General features: G+C 48.7%; 1 protein-coding gene across 2 annotated transcripts; it reads left to right on the top strand.

Moving 5' to 3' along the window:
• The first annotated feature begins 1,031 nt into the window (after nucleotides 1-1,031).
• CCDC167 (coiled-coil domain containing 167) lies at nucleotides 1,032-17,898 on the top strand. Of its 2 annotated transcripts, none has more exons than XM_003789157.3 (4): nucleotides 1,032-1,135; nucleotides 16,033-16,127; nucleotides 16,298-16,350; nucleotides 17,534-17,898. In XM_003789157.3, exons 1-4 carry the CDS (start codon nucleotides 1,052-1,054, stop codon nucleotides 17,635-17,637), a joined length of 336 nt encoding a protein of 111 aa, XP_003789205.1. In that variant the 5' UTR covers nucleotides 1,032-1,051; the 3' UTR covers nucleotides 17,638-17,898. The 2 variants fall into 2 exon arrangements, with proteins under 2 accessions (XP_003789205.1, XP_023368549.1); XM_023512781.1 differs by lacking the exon at nucleotides 17,534-17,898 and adding an exon at nucleotides 17,098-17,523 and having other exon boundaries at nucleotides 1,049-1,135.
• Nucleotides 17,899-18,558: the final 660 nt, after the last annotated feature.

The following is an 18,558-nucleotide window of genomic DNA, read 5'->3' as shown; positions in this document are numbered from 1 at the left end:
AAAAAGGAGGAGTAGTAATTATCAGATCCCACAGGACTAAGGGGCTTAAGGTGGGGCTTCCCTAGCAGAGGCCAGGTTGGGCTTTGAAGAATGGAGAGAAATTGAATAAAGTAGGGGATGTGACCTAAAACAGGATGGAGTGGTAGCTGAAGGATGAAAGGCACAGAAGGAGAAGCTAATGTTAAAAAAAAAAGCTCTCTCTAGCACTCTGGCAGGCCAAGGCAGGTGGATTGCTTGAGGTCAGGAGCTGGAGACCAGCCTGTACAACTGTCTCCCCTAAAAATAGAAAAAACTAGCAGGTGTTGTGGCGGCACCTGTAGTCCCAGCTACTCTGGAGGCTGACGCAGGAGGATTGCTTCAGCTCAGAGTCTGAGGTTGCTGTGAGCTTGACTGACACCACAGCACTTAGCCTGGACAACAGAGTGAGACTCTGTCTCAAATAATGAGGTGGGATCTCACCCAAGGTGCATGTTGCAAGGGTATATAACACGCCCCTTGGGTGAGGGGCTCTTCTATAAATGGAACTTTGCCCTGGAAGGGCAAAGAACAATGTAACCTAAATATTGTACCCTCATATTAATTTGGATAAAGTTTAAAAATAATAATAATAGTAATAATAATCAGCCAGGTGTAGTGATGAGCGCCTGTAGTCCCAGATACTCGAGAGGCTGAGGCAGGAGGATCGCTTGAGCTGCAGTTTGCAGTGAGCTACGACGCCACGGAGCTCTACCCAGAGTAAGACTCTCCGTCTCAAAAAAAAAAAAAAAAAAAGGCTCTCAGAGAGTAAAAGCGGTTTTGAGCTGGGCAGGAAAGGGGTAGCTCCACCGTAGTGGGGGTCACTATTCTTCACGGTGTTGGCTGACCTTTCTCTCCCCACTCCCAGGCTGAGGCCTCAAACTAGAGGCTGCCCCTCATAACCATGGCCGCACCAAGCGGACCGCGCCCCTCAGTAATGTGGCGACTGATTGAAGTAGCCCCACCTTCCGCTGACTCGGCAACCAATGAGAGGGGGGGAAATGTGTAGAGACTTGCGCATGCGTAATGAGGCTTGATGAGCGCGTCCAGTAATGACTGGGGGATCTCGGCAAGTAACATGACTAAAAAGAAGCGGGAGAGTCTGGGCGTCGCTCTGGAGGTGAGGGGAGACGTGGGGGTTGGGCCACATCTTCAGCGACCTTCCCCAAGGGTTAAGGGCTCAGCCGGGCTATAGGTGGGAGGAGGAACCCAGCCGAGGAAGGGAGGGCGACGCTGGTTTGGGAGAGCGGAAGCTGGGGGTGAGAAGGCCTGACCAGGTCCCCGGAGAAGGGGGACAGGAAGGAGGGGGGGAACCAAAGGTGAGGGAGCCGGAGGAGCTGCCAGATGGCAGAGCCGGAGGTGAGGGGACCTCCGGAGGGGAAGAGACGTGAAGGTGAAGGGGAGCCCGGAAGGAAACAGCGTAGAAGAGAAGGGACCGAGGGGGCGGGGCCTGGAAGTAAAGAAGACTTGAGGGCGACATACAAGCAAAAGGGGTGGGTCCTCCGGGTGAAGGGGACCCCAAAGAACTGGGGACCTGAGGATGAAGGCAACTCCCAAAGGGCTAGGAGCTAAAGGTGAGAGAAGCCACGTTGTTTAGTATATTCCTAGTGGCTTAAATATCCCCTGACGTGGGAAATTTTTCCTTTAGCGTACAGAAGTTTGTAACTTGCAAGTTACTTTGGGAACCTTTGGGGGTTTTGTTTGTTTTGTTTTGTTGTTTGTTTTGTTTTTTGAGACAGTCTCAAGCTGTCGCCTGGGTAGAGTGCTGTGGTGTCATAGGTCACAGCAACCTCCAACTCTTTGGGGTCAAGTGATCCTTACGTGTGGGGGGCGGTGTCTCGCTTCGGCTCAGGTTGGTTTCGAACTCATGAGCTCAAGCAATCCACCCGCCTCGGCCTCCCAGAGTGCTAGGATTACAGCCATGAGCCACTGTGCCCGGACACAGTTTGGGAAACTTTGTAAAGAGAATCTGTAAAAAGAATTCTGGAATTGATGATGTTACCAAAGGATTTAGAAATAATTTACTGCATATAGAAGAGAAAGAAAACTGATGCCTTTTGAGCAACTACTACATGCTACTTTCACTTACATTCACAGTTAATCCTTCCTGGCAGCCTATGAGATTTGTACAGATGAGGAAACCAGTTTCAAGTAGAACTCAGGGTGAGGTGGTGGAGGTGGTGGGGCTAAGAAACAAGCTTAGAAGGTCTTCCTGGGAGTGTGCATTCCATCTTGGTTCCCTGCTGCAGTTCTCTTTTAGGACATCCTGCCAGAAGTTGCAAGAGAGGTACAGGGTAATAGGCTTATGGCAGAGTTCAAGGATTCTTAAACTTCAGGATGCATAGAATCATTTAAAGAGTTGTTAAAAATGGATAGTTGGGGTGGCGCCTGTGGCTCAAAGGAGTAGGGCGCCGGCCCCATATGCTGTGGCAGATTCAAACCCAGTCCTGGCCAAAAACTGCTTTAAAGAAAAGAAATTGGATAGTTGAACTCTTCCCGTACCCTGAGTAATTCAGTAAGACTTGGGTGTGCATTTTAAATCCTTGTGGCTTGTCAAAAATCTGCATTTTTGACAAGCCACATACACCCATGATGTTGCAGGTAGTTTTAGTAGCTCCCCTTGAGAAATGTTGGCCTACTTGGTAGGAAAAAAAGGTTGATGGAAATGTAAATCTTTTTCTAAAAGAGGATAGTTTATGCATGGTGAAATGATATGGCACTATGTATTGAGTAGAACATAGACTTTATAGCCTGTATTACCACAATAAGCTGCTACAACAGAGAAACTCCAAAACTCAGTGACTTCATAAAAAAGAAAAAAAAATTTTTTTTCTAACAAGCTAGTGCAGGGGTCAGCAGATGTTGTCAGTTGAGGGTTAGTAAATATTTTAGGCTTTGTGGACCATAGGGTCTCTGTTGCAACTACATCCATTATTCAGAGATTCTATAATTTGAATTTGCCTTCTAGCTAAAATGTATCTGTAACTCCAAAATCAGTACCCATTGCACTTTTGCAGTCATTCATTAGCAACTGTAAAGCAAAACAGAAGATTTCAGTCACCTGAGGTACATGTACCCAGCCAAGGTTGAACAAGTGATGTTCCACCTTCTTGTTTCACCTGTCAGACTATGAACAAGTATCCCTTTTTTGTGGTCTATTTAGTGCCCTGGGTTTTGCATTCTTATGTTTTTTTATTGGTCATTTTGCTGTTTAAACTGGCTCTCAAGTGTAGTGCTGAAGTGCTATCTGGTCTTCCTAAGTGCAAGAAGGCTGTGATGTGCCTTACAGAGAAAATAAGTTTCTTAGATAAACTTTGTTCTGCCTTGATATAATTCATGAGATAAGTCAGCACTACACATGCATTGGCCATAAGTTCAATGTTAGTGAATCAACAATATATATTAGATAAGATCACTAAACAGAAATACAGGCTTGGAACCCATAGCACAGTGGTTACAGGGCCAGCCACATACATCAAGGGTGGCAGGTTCGAACCCAGCTGGGGCCAGCTAAACAACTGCAGCAAAAATATACCTGGGCATTGTGGCAGGTGCCAGTAGTCCCAGCTATTTGGGAGGCAGAGGCAAGAGAATCACAGAAGCCCAGGAGTTGGAAGTTGCTATGAGCTGTGATACCACCACACTCTACCTAACGCGACATGGTGAGACTCTGTCTCAAAAAACAAACAAACAAACAAAAAAACAATGAACTGAAGCTTATAGTCCAAAGGAAAGATAAGCAGTAAATAAGAAAATAAATGAAAATAAAACAACAACAACAAAAACCAGAAATACACATAAAACAAGGTCTCATATAGGTGAGTTGCTAAAATTATTGTGACCAGAGGCTTGCAAGAACCTACCTGGTTCAGTATTTGCTCATTCAAAGTTAGTGGCAACTTTCTAGAACATAACTACCATGAACAACAAGAACCAACTGTAGGCTTGGCACCTGTGGCTCAAGTGGCTAAGGCGCCAGCCACATACACCTAAGTTAGCAGATTCCAATCTAGCCCAGGCCTGCCAAACAACAGTGAGGCTGCAACCAAAAAAATAAAAAATACCCAGGCATTGTGGCGGGCACCTGTAGTCCCAGCTACTTGGGAGGTGAGATAGGAGATACTTGAGCCCAGGAGCTGGAGGTTGCTGTGAGCTGTGGTGCCACGGCATTCTCCCAGGGTGACAGCTTGAGGCTCTGTCTCAAAAAAAAAAAAGAACCAACTGTATTCAGGCTGTCTTAACACAAAGGGAGCCTTAGGCAATATGTCAATGTGGGTGTGGTGATGTCCCAGTAAAACTATATTTATAAAAAGAGGCAGTAGACTATGTGGCCCACAGGCCATAGTTTGCCAAGCCCTGGCCTAGAGTACCAGGATAGTGATGATTCGGCTATCTCCTAGGGCCTTGTTATCACCTTATCAGTGGAACTAGGATGTGCCCTGTTGATGTGTCCACTGGCAGGAAAAAGAGAATAGGGGAAGCATACCCACTATCTTAAGGATTCTAGGCCCAACTTGCCCGCTTTCCGTTGGCAAGAATGAAGATCTGTGGTCCCTCCAAACTGCAAGGGGGACTGGGAAATGGTTTCACCAGTCAGGAGGCCACATACCCAGTCGTGGATCAATTATGGTGGAAGAAGGGACTAGCATATTTTCCCAGATAGTCTGCAGTCTCCATTGCTGATCGCACCATACCTTATCTCAAAGTGTGGTTGTGAGAATTAAATGAGATAATAGCATAAAGTGCCTAGCACATCCTGGCACAGCATCGGCACTACATAAATGTTAAATGGTAGCTCATTCTTTTTTTGTGTGTGTGGAGACAGAGTTTCATTTTATCGCCCTCGGTAGAGTGCCGTGGCATCACACCTCTCACAGCAAACTCCAACTCCTGGGCTTAGGCGATACTCTTGCCTCAGCCTCCCGAGTAGCTGGGACTACAGATGCCCATCACAACACCTGGCTATGTTTTTGTTGCAGTTCGGCCGGGGCTGGGTTTGAACCTGCAACCCTTGGTATATGGGGCTGGTGCCCTACCCACTGAACCACTGGCACTGCCCAGTAGCTCATTCTTACTAGTAGCCTTTGTAGTTCTTGCTCATCCTCCACAATGGCTGAGTCAACTCCCTTGTTTGCACTTTAGTTTCCTCATCTGTAACATGAAGGATTTAAACTTTACCAGGGCTTATAAACTCACAGATCACAGATGTCTTTTGTTTTGCTGACACCTGATTTTTTTTTTTTTTGAGACAAAGTGTCACTATGTCACCCTGGCTAGAGTGCTGTGGCATCACAGCTCACAGCAACCTCAAACTCTTGGGCTTAAGCAATTCTCTTGCCTCTGCCTCCCAAGTAGCTGGGACTACAGTTGCCTGCCACAAGCCCAGCTATTTTTTTGTTGCAGTCACGTTTGAACCCACCACCCTCGACACCCGATTTTTTTTTTTAAGTGTTTTAAATTTGATGGAGCATGTCTTTTCTTAGTGTCTTATGCTGGTGCAGATCTTCCCCCCCTTTTTTTTTTGCCCTTTATACCACTATAAATATTAGGTATTTATATTTGCTATCTTGGTCTCTGAGGTTACTTTTTGCTTGGATATTTAATGATTTGAGATCTGTTACTATGTGCTTTGGGAAAAGCCTGGCAGCTGGCTGTCTCCCCACCTTGTCCCTCTGTTGCCCCCAGCAGATCTGAGTATTGAATGTGCAGTGATGCTGAGTAGCAGTATTGTCCTCTTATTAAAAGTCATGTGCTCAGAGCCAATGAAGTGGTGATTTAATCAAAAATATTTGTTAATCTGACGAGTGCAATAAAACCCCACAAGTGAGTGATCTCGGCACCTGCAAACAGTCTCTGCTTGTAATGAAGCAATTACCAAGCAGGCAGCACTCGCCCCACAGGCTGGCTTGGGCCAGCTGTACCTCACAGTCACCTCTGAGTACAACCAAGGCACCTTCTAGCCTCCTCACTTCTGATTCTTTTTGAGATCTTTTTATCCAACTCATTCGCCACTATATGAGATCTCAGAGTTGGGAAAACCTGGCTGAGAGTTTTAGCTTCTTAAGAGTTTATTCTGAATAACAAGAGAAAGTTATAGTTCACGTAAGAAATCACTGGCCCTGGTCCTGACTTTAATGTTGTGTAGGAGGGAAAAGTTATATTTTAATCTAAACTGATGGGAGGATTCTGGCTGATGGAAAGGCTGCATTTCAGTCTAAACTGATAGGATTTGGGCTGATATAAAACCTGTTTATGTTTTTTCATCTCTCATAGTAGTGAGCTGTTAACTTGGTCGAGCACTTTTGTTTTGTTGCTGAACTGTTTAATCTGGTGTCTTAAGACGCTTCAGCAACCCCTTGGTCTTAACAGATGTGTGATGTCTTAACCGAGGTCTAAAGGGGATAACTTGGTTGGATGTGGTTCCTAGTATAAAAATCTATCAGTTTGGAAAGATTTTAGCTACAAGGTACAGACAACTGACCTCACTGACTTAAGCAAATAGAAGTATACTCCCCCCACCATGGAAATTTATAGGTAGGTGGCTACTGGTATTGGTTGAAAAGCTCAGCTGTGTGACGAGGCTGATATTTCTTCAAGCTCTTAGCTGTTTGCTTATAGTCACAAGATAGCTGCCACAGCTCCAGTCATCATATTCAACTTTAAGTCAGGAAGAAGGAGAAAGGAACAATAACAGTGTGTCCCTTTTGTCAGCAAAGCATAGCTTTCCCAGGAGACTCCCAGCTGACTTCTGGAACATCTCATTGGCCAGAACCGGGTTGTGGCCACCCCTAGATGCAGTGAAGTTGGGGAAGCATCCATTGTGATTGTCTAACATCTGCAGAGGAAGTGGGCAAAGAAGAACCGTTTGGGAATCAGTGTTGGATCGACCAACTAAAAGTATCAACTATAAGGAATACAAGTTAATGGAGGTCATTTAAAACAGTGATCCCCAACCTTTTTGGCACTAGGGACCAGTTTTATGGAAGACAGTTTTTCCATCAGCCAGGAGGCTGGAACATAGTCATAAGCAGCATGCAACCTAGATCCCTCACATGGGCAGTGTTTAATACTAGCCACTGCTGTGGGCTTCCTGAGGGCAGGGAGGGGCAGAAGCACTAAGTGTGGATGAAGAGTTTTAGGTCTGGAGCAGGCTATGCGCAGGGCGGAGGGGAACCTATCAATTTTCTGAGAAAGGGGATAGAAGCAGCTTAGTGGACCATCAATAAATATTTGCTGAATTGGCTTGAATAGCAGGAGGAGATACGTAACCCTTCCACCCTGGCATCTGGGTCCAGTTGAGTGGTTCAGTGGTCAGAAGTTAGGAGGCCACGGTAGAGTAGGCGGGGAGACACCACCTTGCTGGGAATTTGTAAGCCAGGGCCTGGGAGAAAGACTTGCTGCGTGTGGAGACTGCTCAGGGGCCACTGACCGTAAGTGAGCCTCACCTGCTGCCAGGTGAAAGCGACAGGTCGCCATTGGGCAGGTGATTTCTCTCAGCAGCCTGTGTCTGGCTCCATGCCACTTGACGAGGGTCAGGAGACTAAAACCTCATTACCTAACGCGGCTGGATGTCAGCATGTGTGGAGTGGCTGTTTGCCAGCATCTTAATTAATGAATTCATAAGGCTCCGGGTGGATGCCAGTTCTTGAAAAGTGCTCTGAACCTTTCAGCAATGAAGAAGCATTTGCTAATTTATCAAAAAATAGATATTGGGGGAAAGATGAGAAAACAAACCCCATACAACCATCTGGCCCAGGAACAGCTGAAGGCTTCAGGCAAGGACTGACTCCAGGTTCTACTTCCAGAGCTGCCCAACCTCCATCTTAGCACACCGGGGTTCTCAGCGATTAGGTCCTCAGCTTCCTGACCAAGGATGAGGGTTACTGTTCAGAGAAGTGACAAGCCCCTTGGCTCTCTTTGCTCTACATGAAAATTGTTACTGGATTAAAAATGGGAAAGGTTTGCCATCCTCATCTGCTCAACCTGGGAGAGGTTCTCATGGGTCGTAATGATTGGGGAGCCACGAGTGGAGGTTTGTTTTCTTCCCTCACAGAGCCCTGTGAGCATCCTCCATAGAAAAACAGCCCTTAAAGGGTATCAGGGTAATATGCCCTTTGGGGTTTGAGGCTGGTCACCTGGAAAATTGAGGCTCTAGACCCCCATGTTACTTGGCCATGTGGCCTGAGGCCCCAGATGGAAAGCCGGGGCACTCTTGCCAGAGACCATCTGGGCAGGCGCTCTGGCTTCTTTACCCATTATAATAAGTGTCCTGGGGCCTCCGAGCATGTGAAAATGAGTGGATTTCCAGAAATCCAGTTCCCAGGCTGCTGGGGCTAGAGATGAAACAGCTGACACCATTCTCCAGGCTGTGAATTAGCAAGTGAAAAGGAAGGCTTTGATACCCATGGGGAAGGAAGAGTTCATCAAGCCCAAGTAGCCCACCTTTTTCCTTCTTGAAACTGGATCTTTGACAGTTTAAGTGATTTGGGGGAGGGTGCCTGGGATGTTTGTGAAGAAGAGTTGACTCAGTGAGAGGGCAGACGCTGGGCTCCCGCCTCCTCTGTCTCAGAGCAAACAGATTTCTGTCAGGTCTTCCCTTAGAGTGTGTGTCATGTGAACAGAGACTAAGCAAAGCCAGGATTAATCGGAGTAGAGAATCTGTTGAAACCTGATCAACAGGCTTTTCTGGGATGTGGAATGACTTTGTTCCATAGAAATCTATGAGGGATTTTAGAGAAAGAACTTAAAGTGGTAGAAAGAGCATAAACTCTGACACAGAAAAACCCAGATTCAGACCCCAGTTCTGCTGCTTCCCATGTGCCCAGCCTTGGACAAGATTTTGAAAATCTCCGGGGGAAGTTTACTCCTCTGTAAGATGGGGATGGTCCCTTCCTGGAAGGGTAAATGTGAACCTTGGACAGCACACAGGAAGCTGTCCACAACCTGCCTAGCCCAAGTTAAGGTGTGGATGGAGGTCATACCCAGGAAGGAGCTAGAGTTGCAAGCTGGTGCTTCTCTGCTTTTTTCATGTGGGGGTGGGGGGAGTGGTTAAAGGCCCAGCTCCCCATTTACTCCCTGTGTGATCCTGGATGTTAATTAATTAATTAATTTTTTTGAGGCAGAATTCCAGGCTAGAGTGCCGAGGCGGTAGCCTAGCTCACAGCAACCTCAAAATCCTGGGCTCAAGCAATCCTCCTGCCTCAGTCTCCTGAGTAGCTGTGTCTATAGGCAACTACCACATGTCCATCTTATTTTTCTATTTTTAGTACAGACGGGGGTCTTGCTTTTGCTTGGGCTGGTCTCAAACTCCTAAACTCAAGTGATCCTCCTACCTTGGACTCCCAGAGTGCTTGGATTACAGGCCTGAGCCACCGCACCAGCCTGGGCAGGTTACTTCATCCCCACAAGTCTGAGTTTGCTCATCTGGATACTAATAATACTATCTCCCTCACTGGGTTAATAGGGATAAAGCACTTAGAACAGTGCCTGGCACATAGTACATAATAAATGTTGGCAGCTATTGTTGTGGCTTAGTTTTGCATGGACTTTGGTTTCTGAAGGGTGCTTTGACTCACGCTATGTCACCAGACATGTGGGACTCCATGACTTGAGTTTGGCTGCAGTACCTCAGCACCATATTCTTTATTAGAAAGTCTCAGTGCCTAGCAAGGACCTGGGCAGGTAGGTGTAGGACACACCCTGTGACTACTTTCTCACTCTGGAGGCAAACCCATTCCTAGCAACCTCTGTCACTCACTGGCCAGAAGCTCCCAAGAGCAAGGCCAGAGAGACTAGAGATGACTTCCTAAAGCAGAAAGCAGAGTTGCCTGAGTGACCCAGAGTCAAGCCCAAGGTGCCTTCTGCCCTTCCCCAGAGGCTCGGCCCTAGCCAGTGGCTTGTGAGGGAGCAGACAGAGAGCCTCCTAGGCTGTGCAGATGTTCTATGGGAGCACCATTCAGAAGGAGAATGGAGTGAACAATGGCCTGTGGCTCATACTGTCCTCTTCTTGTTGACAGAATAAAAGCTACATGTGAGGACCCTGACAGCAGCCAGACCTGGAGCCTGCACCCCTTCCAGGCCTGACCTGGCCAGTGTGCTTGGGCAGTTGTCTGTATATAAGCTGGCACGCGGTTCCCTGCCCCCAAAGAGGCCTCATTTGGAGTTTTGATTCTGAGAGGCTCTACAGTCCTGAAAAAATGCCTCATGAGATTTCAGACAAATTTTACAGTTTCTCTTAACACAGTTTTATGGTGTATAGGACCCAAGGGAGAGTTCACTGAATCTCTGAGAATAAGGTGATATTCCCAAGTCAGGTGGCAGAAGGGATTGTGTTTAGCTGGCTCTGGGATCCTGAACTGCCAGGCCCAAGCAGATAGCACTCAGAGCTGCATCCGAGGGAGGGCTTACAGGGAAGGCCACAGGAAAAGTCCCTGCCCCTGATGACTGGAATGTAGAAACCCTCTCTTCCGTCTGCCAGGTCATGGCCCTGCTTGTCTAGGGCTTTTTGGACCCAGCACCTCTCAGACCTACAGTGCAGTCTCTTCCGACCTTGACTACCAGGCCGACTTCACATCTTCTCATGGGTTCATAGGAGATATCTCCACCTCTGTGGAGAATCTTTGGTCTCACAGTTCTCCTTCCTGAACCTCTCCTTCATCCACTATGCTTCCATTCTTCAGTCTGTGCTCTGGTAATGAGAAGCAGCAGTTCTCATACTGTGTGGCAGCATCATTTGTGGGGCTTTTTTGTTAAAAGGACAACCTTAGCAGATCCCAGTCTCCAGGGCCACCTCTAGGGTCCCTGCTACCCGAGCAGTACTCCTTCCCTAGGTCCTTTTCTCTCCTTCCCTGCTTCTCCCTCTGCCTAGGCAGACTCCCCAGCACTGCCCACAGGCAGAGGTTAGCCCCTGCAGGTCTTGGCATCAAGAATAGATTTTCCACAAGGACACCCTGCACACTACCCACCTGCCACTTTGTTCCCTGAACTGCTTGCACAGGGCTTTACACATCTGTACCAAAGCCTCAATTTGCACGAGGTGTCAGAGGCACAGTCTGCTAACTTATGGGAAATTCATAGTACTGCCTTCCTTCCTAGGGTGCCCTGTGTCCCCTGCAGCCCTGCTTTTCCTGAGCCACTGCACTCAGCCTGGGCAGGGCTCCAGGCTCTTAGTCAACTCCATGACTGGAGACACAGTGTTCTTTTACCCTGCATAAACATTGACCTTGATTTTCTACATATAAATATAACACAGAGATGCCTCTTAATGTTATTGTACAATGGGGGCTACCTACTCTCTGTTTCCATGTTATGCCTGAATGAGTGCCATCTAGGTCCCTGCTATGGCTGTCTTCACTTTACCCATGACAGTCACAACCAACAATGCTACACCCTGTAGCTCCAGGCAAGTCCCTTGCCCTTGAGCCAGTAGTGGGCCGGCTGGGGCTCTTTTGCCACTCACTTCCTATCCAGCCTCTTGCATAAGGGTCTTGGAAGCCTCTGGCCTTCAGAGAGTAACCTTCCCTTCCCACTGGGTTGGAACCTTTTGACTGGGTCTCTTTCTGCCTTAGTCCCAGGGCTTCACATACCTGCTCCCAGCTTAGCTGGATGTCAGCCCCTCTAGAGCCATGGTGTAGGTGGCCCCCTGACTCTGGTTGCCAGGATTCACCTGCTGTTCCACATTTCCTCAGATGCCCACAGGTGCCCAGACCGCCCCTGAGACTGTTCTGCGGTGGACATTGCCCTCAGCTTCCACTAGACCCCATCTGTGCAGCTGGACCCTTGTTCCAGAAGCCCACCCCAGCATCATCCCCAGGCCAGGATCATGAGGTTCCCAGCATTCTGTATGCTGAGCAACCTAGGGAGACTGGCCTGTGGAGGAGTTGCTATTCTGTCATTCTACCCTGCAGGCCCCACCCTGCCTGCATCCAAGTCAAAGGGGCTCCCCTCCTCCTTCTGCCAGCTAGCGACCAATGGAAATTCCTCTCTACCTTACACCCCTTCTATCACTTTCTCTTACTCTTGCCCACAAATAACTCAGTTTTCTTATTCTCCAAAGATCCAGTGAAATCCACTTTCTGATATTAGCAAACACTGCATTTCTACCATGCATGGAACTATTCTAAGCACCTTAATTGTATTGCTTGATAGCATTCTCACAGCAGCTCTTTGAGATATGAAACATGGTTGTCTTTGTTTTATACTCGACTGAGGCATAGAACTATGGAACTTGCCCAGTCACCCCACAAGTAAGTGACAGAGCTGAGGTACTGATTGTAGGCTGTGTTCCTTACCACTACACTTAACACAGAACCATGATTTCAGACTTCCAGTCTCTCAACTGCTCGCCCAACTTTAAGCTTTACACTTTAGAATCTTCTTGACATTTATCTTCTGATCTGGTCTTAACCCCTATGTCTTCTGTTCTGGTCCTGGCTATCTTAATCTTCTGTTGCCTTCAGCCTGTTGACAAAGAGAAAGCAAACCAAGGACTACAGATTTGCATTGGGCAATCTGCAAAAGGCATAATCCACCTATGTTTAGTTGAGAGTTGGCTGAAAATCCAACGAGAGCAGTGGTTCTCAACCTGTGGGTCGAGACCCACAGAAATGTATTAAAGGGCCGTGGCATTAGGAAGGTTGAGAACTACTGACTTGGAGACTTCCTTTAAGGCTCATTATCTGGGCCCATCTTACTGGGTAAGCTTTGCTCTGCAGACACCACTCCTGACCCTAGTCACAACTCAGAGAAGCATCTTGATCCTCCCTGCCTCTGCAGCTAGGGCCCCAGAGTCTCCGCACCCATTATTACAGCTGCTCAAGAGCCACCTTCTGCTTATCAGCAAATGCGGCAGGGTGTTCAATTGCCAGCTTCCTGGACTGGGCCCAGAACTGGGGGCCCAGAGCTGGGGACCCAGCAGTGTCCTCTTCTGTGGACAGATTTGTAGCCTAATGAAGAGCCTCCTTATAGCCTCAGCTTCAGCCTTCCCTCAGCCCACATCCAGCAGCTGGGTTATAAAGGAGAACTTGCTATTTAGGAGGGAATCAGAGAGAGCTGTCAGCAGGACATAAATATTCATAGAGGGAGGTTAGAACTCAGTCCCTAAAACTTTGATTTGTGTTTGACCGTTTAAACCTCATTAAAAAGTGGCAAATGAAAGTAGGGATATTCAGTGGAACTGCAGATAAATTGGACTTGTTCAGATAAAGGCCCCCAACTGCCAGCTCCACAGGCCCTGCCCAGAACATGATGGTAGATTGGCTCGGCCACGTGTGGTTTGCCAATTTCAATTTTAAGATTTTGCTTAGCATGAGTTCCTAGCCTTCCTCTGGGGCAATTACCACTTTGGGCACTTGGTAACCTTCAAGAAGTATTTAGGGATGGAAATCCCCAACCTGCTCCCTCCCAAAATGACATGCCAACCAGGGTCTGGCCCATAGGGTAGCAGAGAGAGATCTAACCTAGGACTAAGACTTGCATTGGGTGATGGATAAGCATGGATAGTTGCTTCTCCATCCTCTGGCTTCTGTCTTTTGTGGGCATAAGGGAGGTTTCAGACTCCAATTGCTACATGAGACTTAAACCTCTCGATCCCACCCATGGTCCCACTTATTCTGGCTAAAAATATGAAGACTGCAGCAGGCCAGGCCTTGTGGTAGGCACAAAGAAGAGACAGATGGCACTGTGACAGGAGCCACAAACACAGGCACCCTCAGGACCCAGGCAAACCACATACACAAGTGAAATGGGCCAGTTTGTGGGATAGATTTGACCTGTGGGCTGCCAGGTTACACCATCTAGGGACTCTCAGAATTAAGAAGATGAGGTTTGGACACAAACAGGAGCAGCAACATAGAATATGCTCAGACTCACGAAAGAAGGACCTATTAACCAGCCAGGGGAAGGAAGGTAGAACCTCTCCAGCCAAATCTCATGGAAGAGGTAGAGCATTGAAGAATTAAGCTTTAATTGGGAACCTAAGTGGAATTTGGTGCCCTGATTGTGACTTTTACACCGCAAGAAGGAAACAGCAAGTCTCAGGGTCCTGAGGAGCTGGGCTGTATGTGCTGGGGTATTGCTGTGAAGAGCCGACCACATTGTGGCCTGAAGCTCTGGCATTGGGTGTTGCTTTCCTAACCTGCCTTCCCAGGGTTCTTTTCTCTGCAGTACAGCTTCTAGGAAGGCCTCAGGCCTAACCAGGGAGAGCCCCATCTCCTGGCTGGGGCTGTTTCTCTGGACAGCTCTCCCTTTGGGTGCCCATTAGCAGAGAAATGACACAATTAACCAGGCAATTAACTCAAAGCTCTGCAGTTGCTCCCTCCCACAGGGCCCTGCTTATGGAGCTGGAGTTGGCAGTGGCTGGGGCTGTAGGGAAGTGGGTGGACGGTGTGTCATTTGCCAGGTCTCAGGAAGAGGGAAAATGGCTGACCCAGAAGTGGCTGAGATGGGTGCTGGCCAGGGAGAGGGGAGAAGGCTCAGTGACTTGGAATACAACTTTCTCAAGACCCAGCCCCAAAATGCTTGCCTGGGGCTCTCAAACTTTGACTAGCCTTCCTGGGAGGCAGGGGTTCTTTTTTTTTTTTTTTTTGAGACAGAGCCTCAAGCTGTCCTCCTGGGCAAAGTGCCGTGGCATTACAGCTCACAGCAACCTCCAACTCCTGGGCTCAAGCGAGTCTCCTGCCTCCGCCTCCCAAGTAGCTGGGACCACAGGCGCCTGCCACAACGCCCGGCTATTTTTTGGTTGCAGCCGTCATTGTTGTTTGGCGGGTCCGGGCTGGGGATTCGAACCCGCCACCTTAGGTGTACGTGGCTGGCGCCTTAGCCGGTTGAGCTATAGGCGCCAAGCCGGAGGCAGGGGTTCTTACTTGTAGTCTTGATTACTGTCCCTGCAGAGGTGCGTGCAGAAAGGAATGGAGTAGAGAACTGGATGAGACCAAAGAGAGGGGTTCCCTGTTGATTGCCCAGAAGTCATTCCGTGTGTGGGGAGGGGGGGAGCTATTCTCCCTTTTGTGAAATAGAGGTCTATTTGCTGTCCAGGGATGTGGTGAGCATGAGTGAAATCAGAGATAGAAATCTGGCATTTATGGGGGCTCCAAGGGACTATTCAGTCAGCTCCTGAGAGGAACACAGAGCCCTCTGAACCTACCTACCCACTGATATCTAGGCTCTGGCCCACAGGCCCAAGGTCTATGCAGAGCAGGCCTGGGTGGGCAAGGTGGCCAGTTAGACACCTGGAGACTTGAGTTCGTCAGACAGACAGGGAGATGGGCTTTCAATGCCAAATGCATGCAACCAGGACCAGGCATGGCAGCCCAGTCCAGTATTTTACAAAACATTTTCTACAATTTAGATACTTCCCCAAGAACACATCTCTGAAGTTCTAATCAAAACAAGTGGAAAAAGAGATACCATAACTATTTTCCACACAAATTATAGCAATCTTGATGATAGACAACTTTTTTGCACAAGGATCAAGTCAGAAAGAAATAGAATATGTTCTTGAGTTGCATTTTTTATTCAGTAATTTTTATTGATTCTCATAAATATATACAGTATATTCTTATAACGTAGACTCCATTGTTAAGATGAAGCATGTCAGCGAGAAAGACACTTGATTTTTGGCCGCAGATGCCCAGTCACCCATCCCCTGTGTGGTGTTCTCTGGAAGCCACTGTGCCTTCTCACAGCATCTTGTTTTATTCTAGGATAGACCTGGGGGGCAGGCGTGTACCACATTCAGAGCATTGTTCCATTGTGAGCATTGGAGAGACAGAGTTGACTGGGGGCGGGGGTGGTGGTGGTGGTGGTGGTGGCTATTCTCCAGCTCCTACCTATGCCTGGTCTAGAGGGTCAGGACAGCTGAGACCCTGAATGATATCCATGGTTCTGGTTCTAGGGAAGGCACATGTGGGTGCCCTGCCCAGCAAAAATTAATGTGGTGGAGGGGCACTCCCCACATGGTTCCAGTGTTTTAAAAGCTAAAAGTCTCTGCAGCCCACATCTTTCCTGCTGTTATTTCAGATCGATGGGTTAGAGGAGAAACTGTCCCAGTGTCAGAGAGATCTGGAGGCCGTGAACTCCAGGCTCCACAGGGCGGAGCTGAGCCCAGAGGCCAGGTAATAATGTTCCTGCATAGCCACCTCACTCTTCCCTGGCCTCTGAGCTTCAATCCCCTGCCTACCAAGACCTGAGCCCTTGTTCCCTGTGTCTAACCTGGAGTGCCAGCTGCCCCTCAGGTGGGAAAAAGAGAAAGGGCTTGAATCAGAAATTCCTTTTCCCCTCACAGGAAGTCTCTAGAGAAGGAGAAAAACAGCCTGATGAGCAAAGCCTCCAACTATGGTAAGAAAGTTCCCCTCAGTTACCAGCTGCCACTTGCATTCCCAAGGATTGGGAAGGGTCACACAGCCCAGGGAACCTGACAAGATGGCAGAAAACAAAAGGGTTCTTCGGGAGGGCACCAGCCCCCAAGAGGCTATAGAAACCTGCTATAGGCCCAGAGCCAGGTTTGCTCCTTAGTTCCAAGGGAGGCAAGAGATGACCTATGGGTCTTCTGCTCTTTGGTGTGAAGGGGTGTGGCTGTAGCCAGGTCCAAAAAGAGAGATGTCCACCCAGGTTTTGGAGGCATGTCCTGCCCCAACCTAACCCCAGCCCTCCACACCCTCCCAGGTAAACCCTTCAAGGAAAGTGGGAGGTAAGGGAGGCTGATCCTCCCTCTTGGGTGTGGGAAGGGCTCCTGTGGGTGGAGCGATGCTGCCACCTTCTGGGCAATGGGGACAGAGCCAGCATGTCTAGGCTGAGGATACCCTGGTTGGCCCAGTTTGCCCAGAGCTGGTTTACAGGTGTCACCTTCTCCCTCCCTTGCATAGGTAGGGTTGGAACATTGGTTTCCCCTCAAGTTTAGGAATTTCACACAAAATTACATCACCACTCACTTTAGCCTCCAGAGTACCAGCCACTTGCATGTCACATGGAGGGGATGATTAGGTACAAGTGTGGCCATAGGACAGGACTAATTTCCTCTGGAGTTGAGACCAGCTACCTCATGGGTACAAACTGTTTCTCATAGCATCCCTCGTTCCCGCTCAGCTAGGTATCTGGCAGAGGGCAGGACTCAGGAAACAACGTGTGGCTCTACCTGCCACTTATTCCAGGGAGGTCCCAGCTGCCCTCAAGAGTTCATAGTTGGCCAGATGAGACACCTGCAAGGATAAACACCACAGAGCCAACCCTGTGACAGGCAAGAGGACTCACCAGTTGTGTCATACCACCTCCTAACTTGGTGACCCCCTCACCCACCCCACCCTCAAACTCAACTACATTTGAAGAGAAATGGTTAAACAGCATTGGGAGTGACTTTATTAGGCTGAGATCTGTAGCCAGAAGGGTGTGAGGATCTGGGCAGGGACAACATCATTTTTATGGGTAAAAAGGGACCTCTGTTCTCAGCAGTATGCAAAGCAGACAGGAACAATAGAGGGGTCTAAACCACCTGCCCCATCCTCACTCTCTTTTCTTCTCCCAGAGAAGGAGCTAAAGTTGCTTCGGCAAGAGAACCGGAAGAACATGCTGCTCTCTGTGGCCATCTTCATCCTCCTGACCCTTGTCTATGCCTACTGGACCACGTGAGCCTGGGATTTCCCCACAGCCAGTGCAGACTTCCCTTCAGCCCTTTTGTCAGGACCAAGCAGGCCTTTCAACCCTCAAGAGGCCCAAGGTGCTGGGGGGATTTCCCCTTTCCTAGTTATTCAAACGTGGCTTCCTGTTGGCTCAGCCCCTTTTGCCTCCCTGGCCTGGCCTGGGTCTCCAGAAGGACATGGTGCTGGCTTCTCCCTAAGCCCAAGGGAGAGGCAATAAAGAACACCAGGCTGCTCCTGTCTGCTGAGTAAATGTTAGGATCTGACTACAGTGGGTGCGGGTGGAGGTGGTGGCTGGGTTGGTACTCGGAAACCAAGAAGAGATGGTCAAAGGAAATCTCTGGCTTAGAATTCAGGAGAGAAAGGGAGTGCTGGGAAGCACTTTCCAAGCCCAAACAGTACTGAGAGCCACTTCCAGGGCTGGAGACTTGCCAGGGCTGAGAAGCAGATATTGTGCCAACTGTCCATCCCCACACCAAACACTGTCTTGCCCTCCAGTCAGCATCATCAGCTATAATTATGGCAGAAAAAAATGCAACCTATGCAGTGAAGGGCAACTTGGGGAGCTGAAGTGGGCCTGTGGAGATCCCAGGGGAACGCAGAGTTAATCCATCTTCGAGAGGCACACGGGGCTGGTGAGGCCTGCAAGTGGGCAGCAAGAGCCATGGTAATGACTGGACAGACTTATGGTGACAGTGGCCAGTAAATCAGGTGGGTTTTGCAGTGAGAAGTGGGAGGGGTAGGGCTGACTGGAGAGGAGCCCAGGCAGAAGCAAACACACACATTGCCACGACCTTTTAGTACATCCCCCACCTCTTAACTCTCAGCTTGGGGGCCAGGAGGTTGGGAGGTTGCAGCAAGGCAGAGTAGGGTAAGGAAGGGCTTGGCAATGGCTGAGATTAAATCAAGTAAG

This window comes from Otolemur garnettii, unplaced genomic scaffold, assembly GCF_000181295.1.
Source record: "Otolemur garnettii isolate 467f Iridium unplaced genomic scaffold, OtoGar3 scaffold00031, whole genome shotgun sequence".
In the NCBI taxonomy this organism is placed as follows: Eukaryota; Metazoa; Chordata; class Mammalia; order Primates; family Galagidae; genus Otolemur; species Otolemur garnettii.
This window is presented reverse-complemented; position numbering and strand designations above follow the sequence as displayed.

What these genes read in the sequence shown, in the direction of transcription:
- CCDC167 (XM_023512781.1), top strand. Translation starts at nt 1,052, where the DNA reads ATGAGCGCGTCCAGTAATGACTGGGGGATCTCGGCAAGTAACATGACT. An exon ending in GTCTGGGCGTCGCTCTGGAG is followed by an intron (nt 1,136 to 16,032) that starts GTGAGGGGAGAC and finishes CTGTTATTTCAG; the next exon opens with ATCGATGGGTTAGAGGAGAA. An exon ending in GAGCAAAGCCTCCAACTATG is followed by an intron (nt 16,351 to 17,097) that starts GTAAGAAAGTTC and finishes GTTCCCGCTCAG; the next exon opens with CTAGGTATCTGGCAGAGGGC.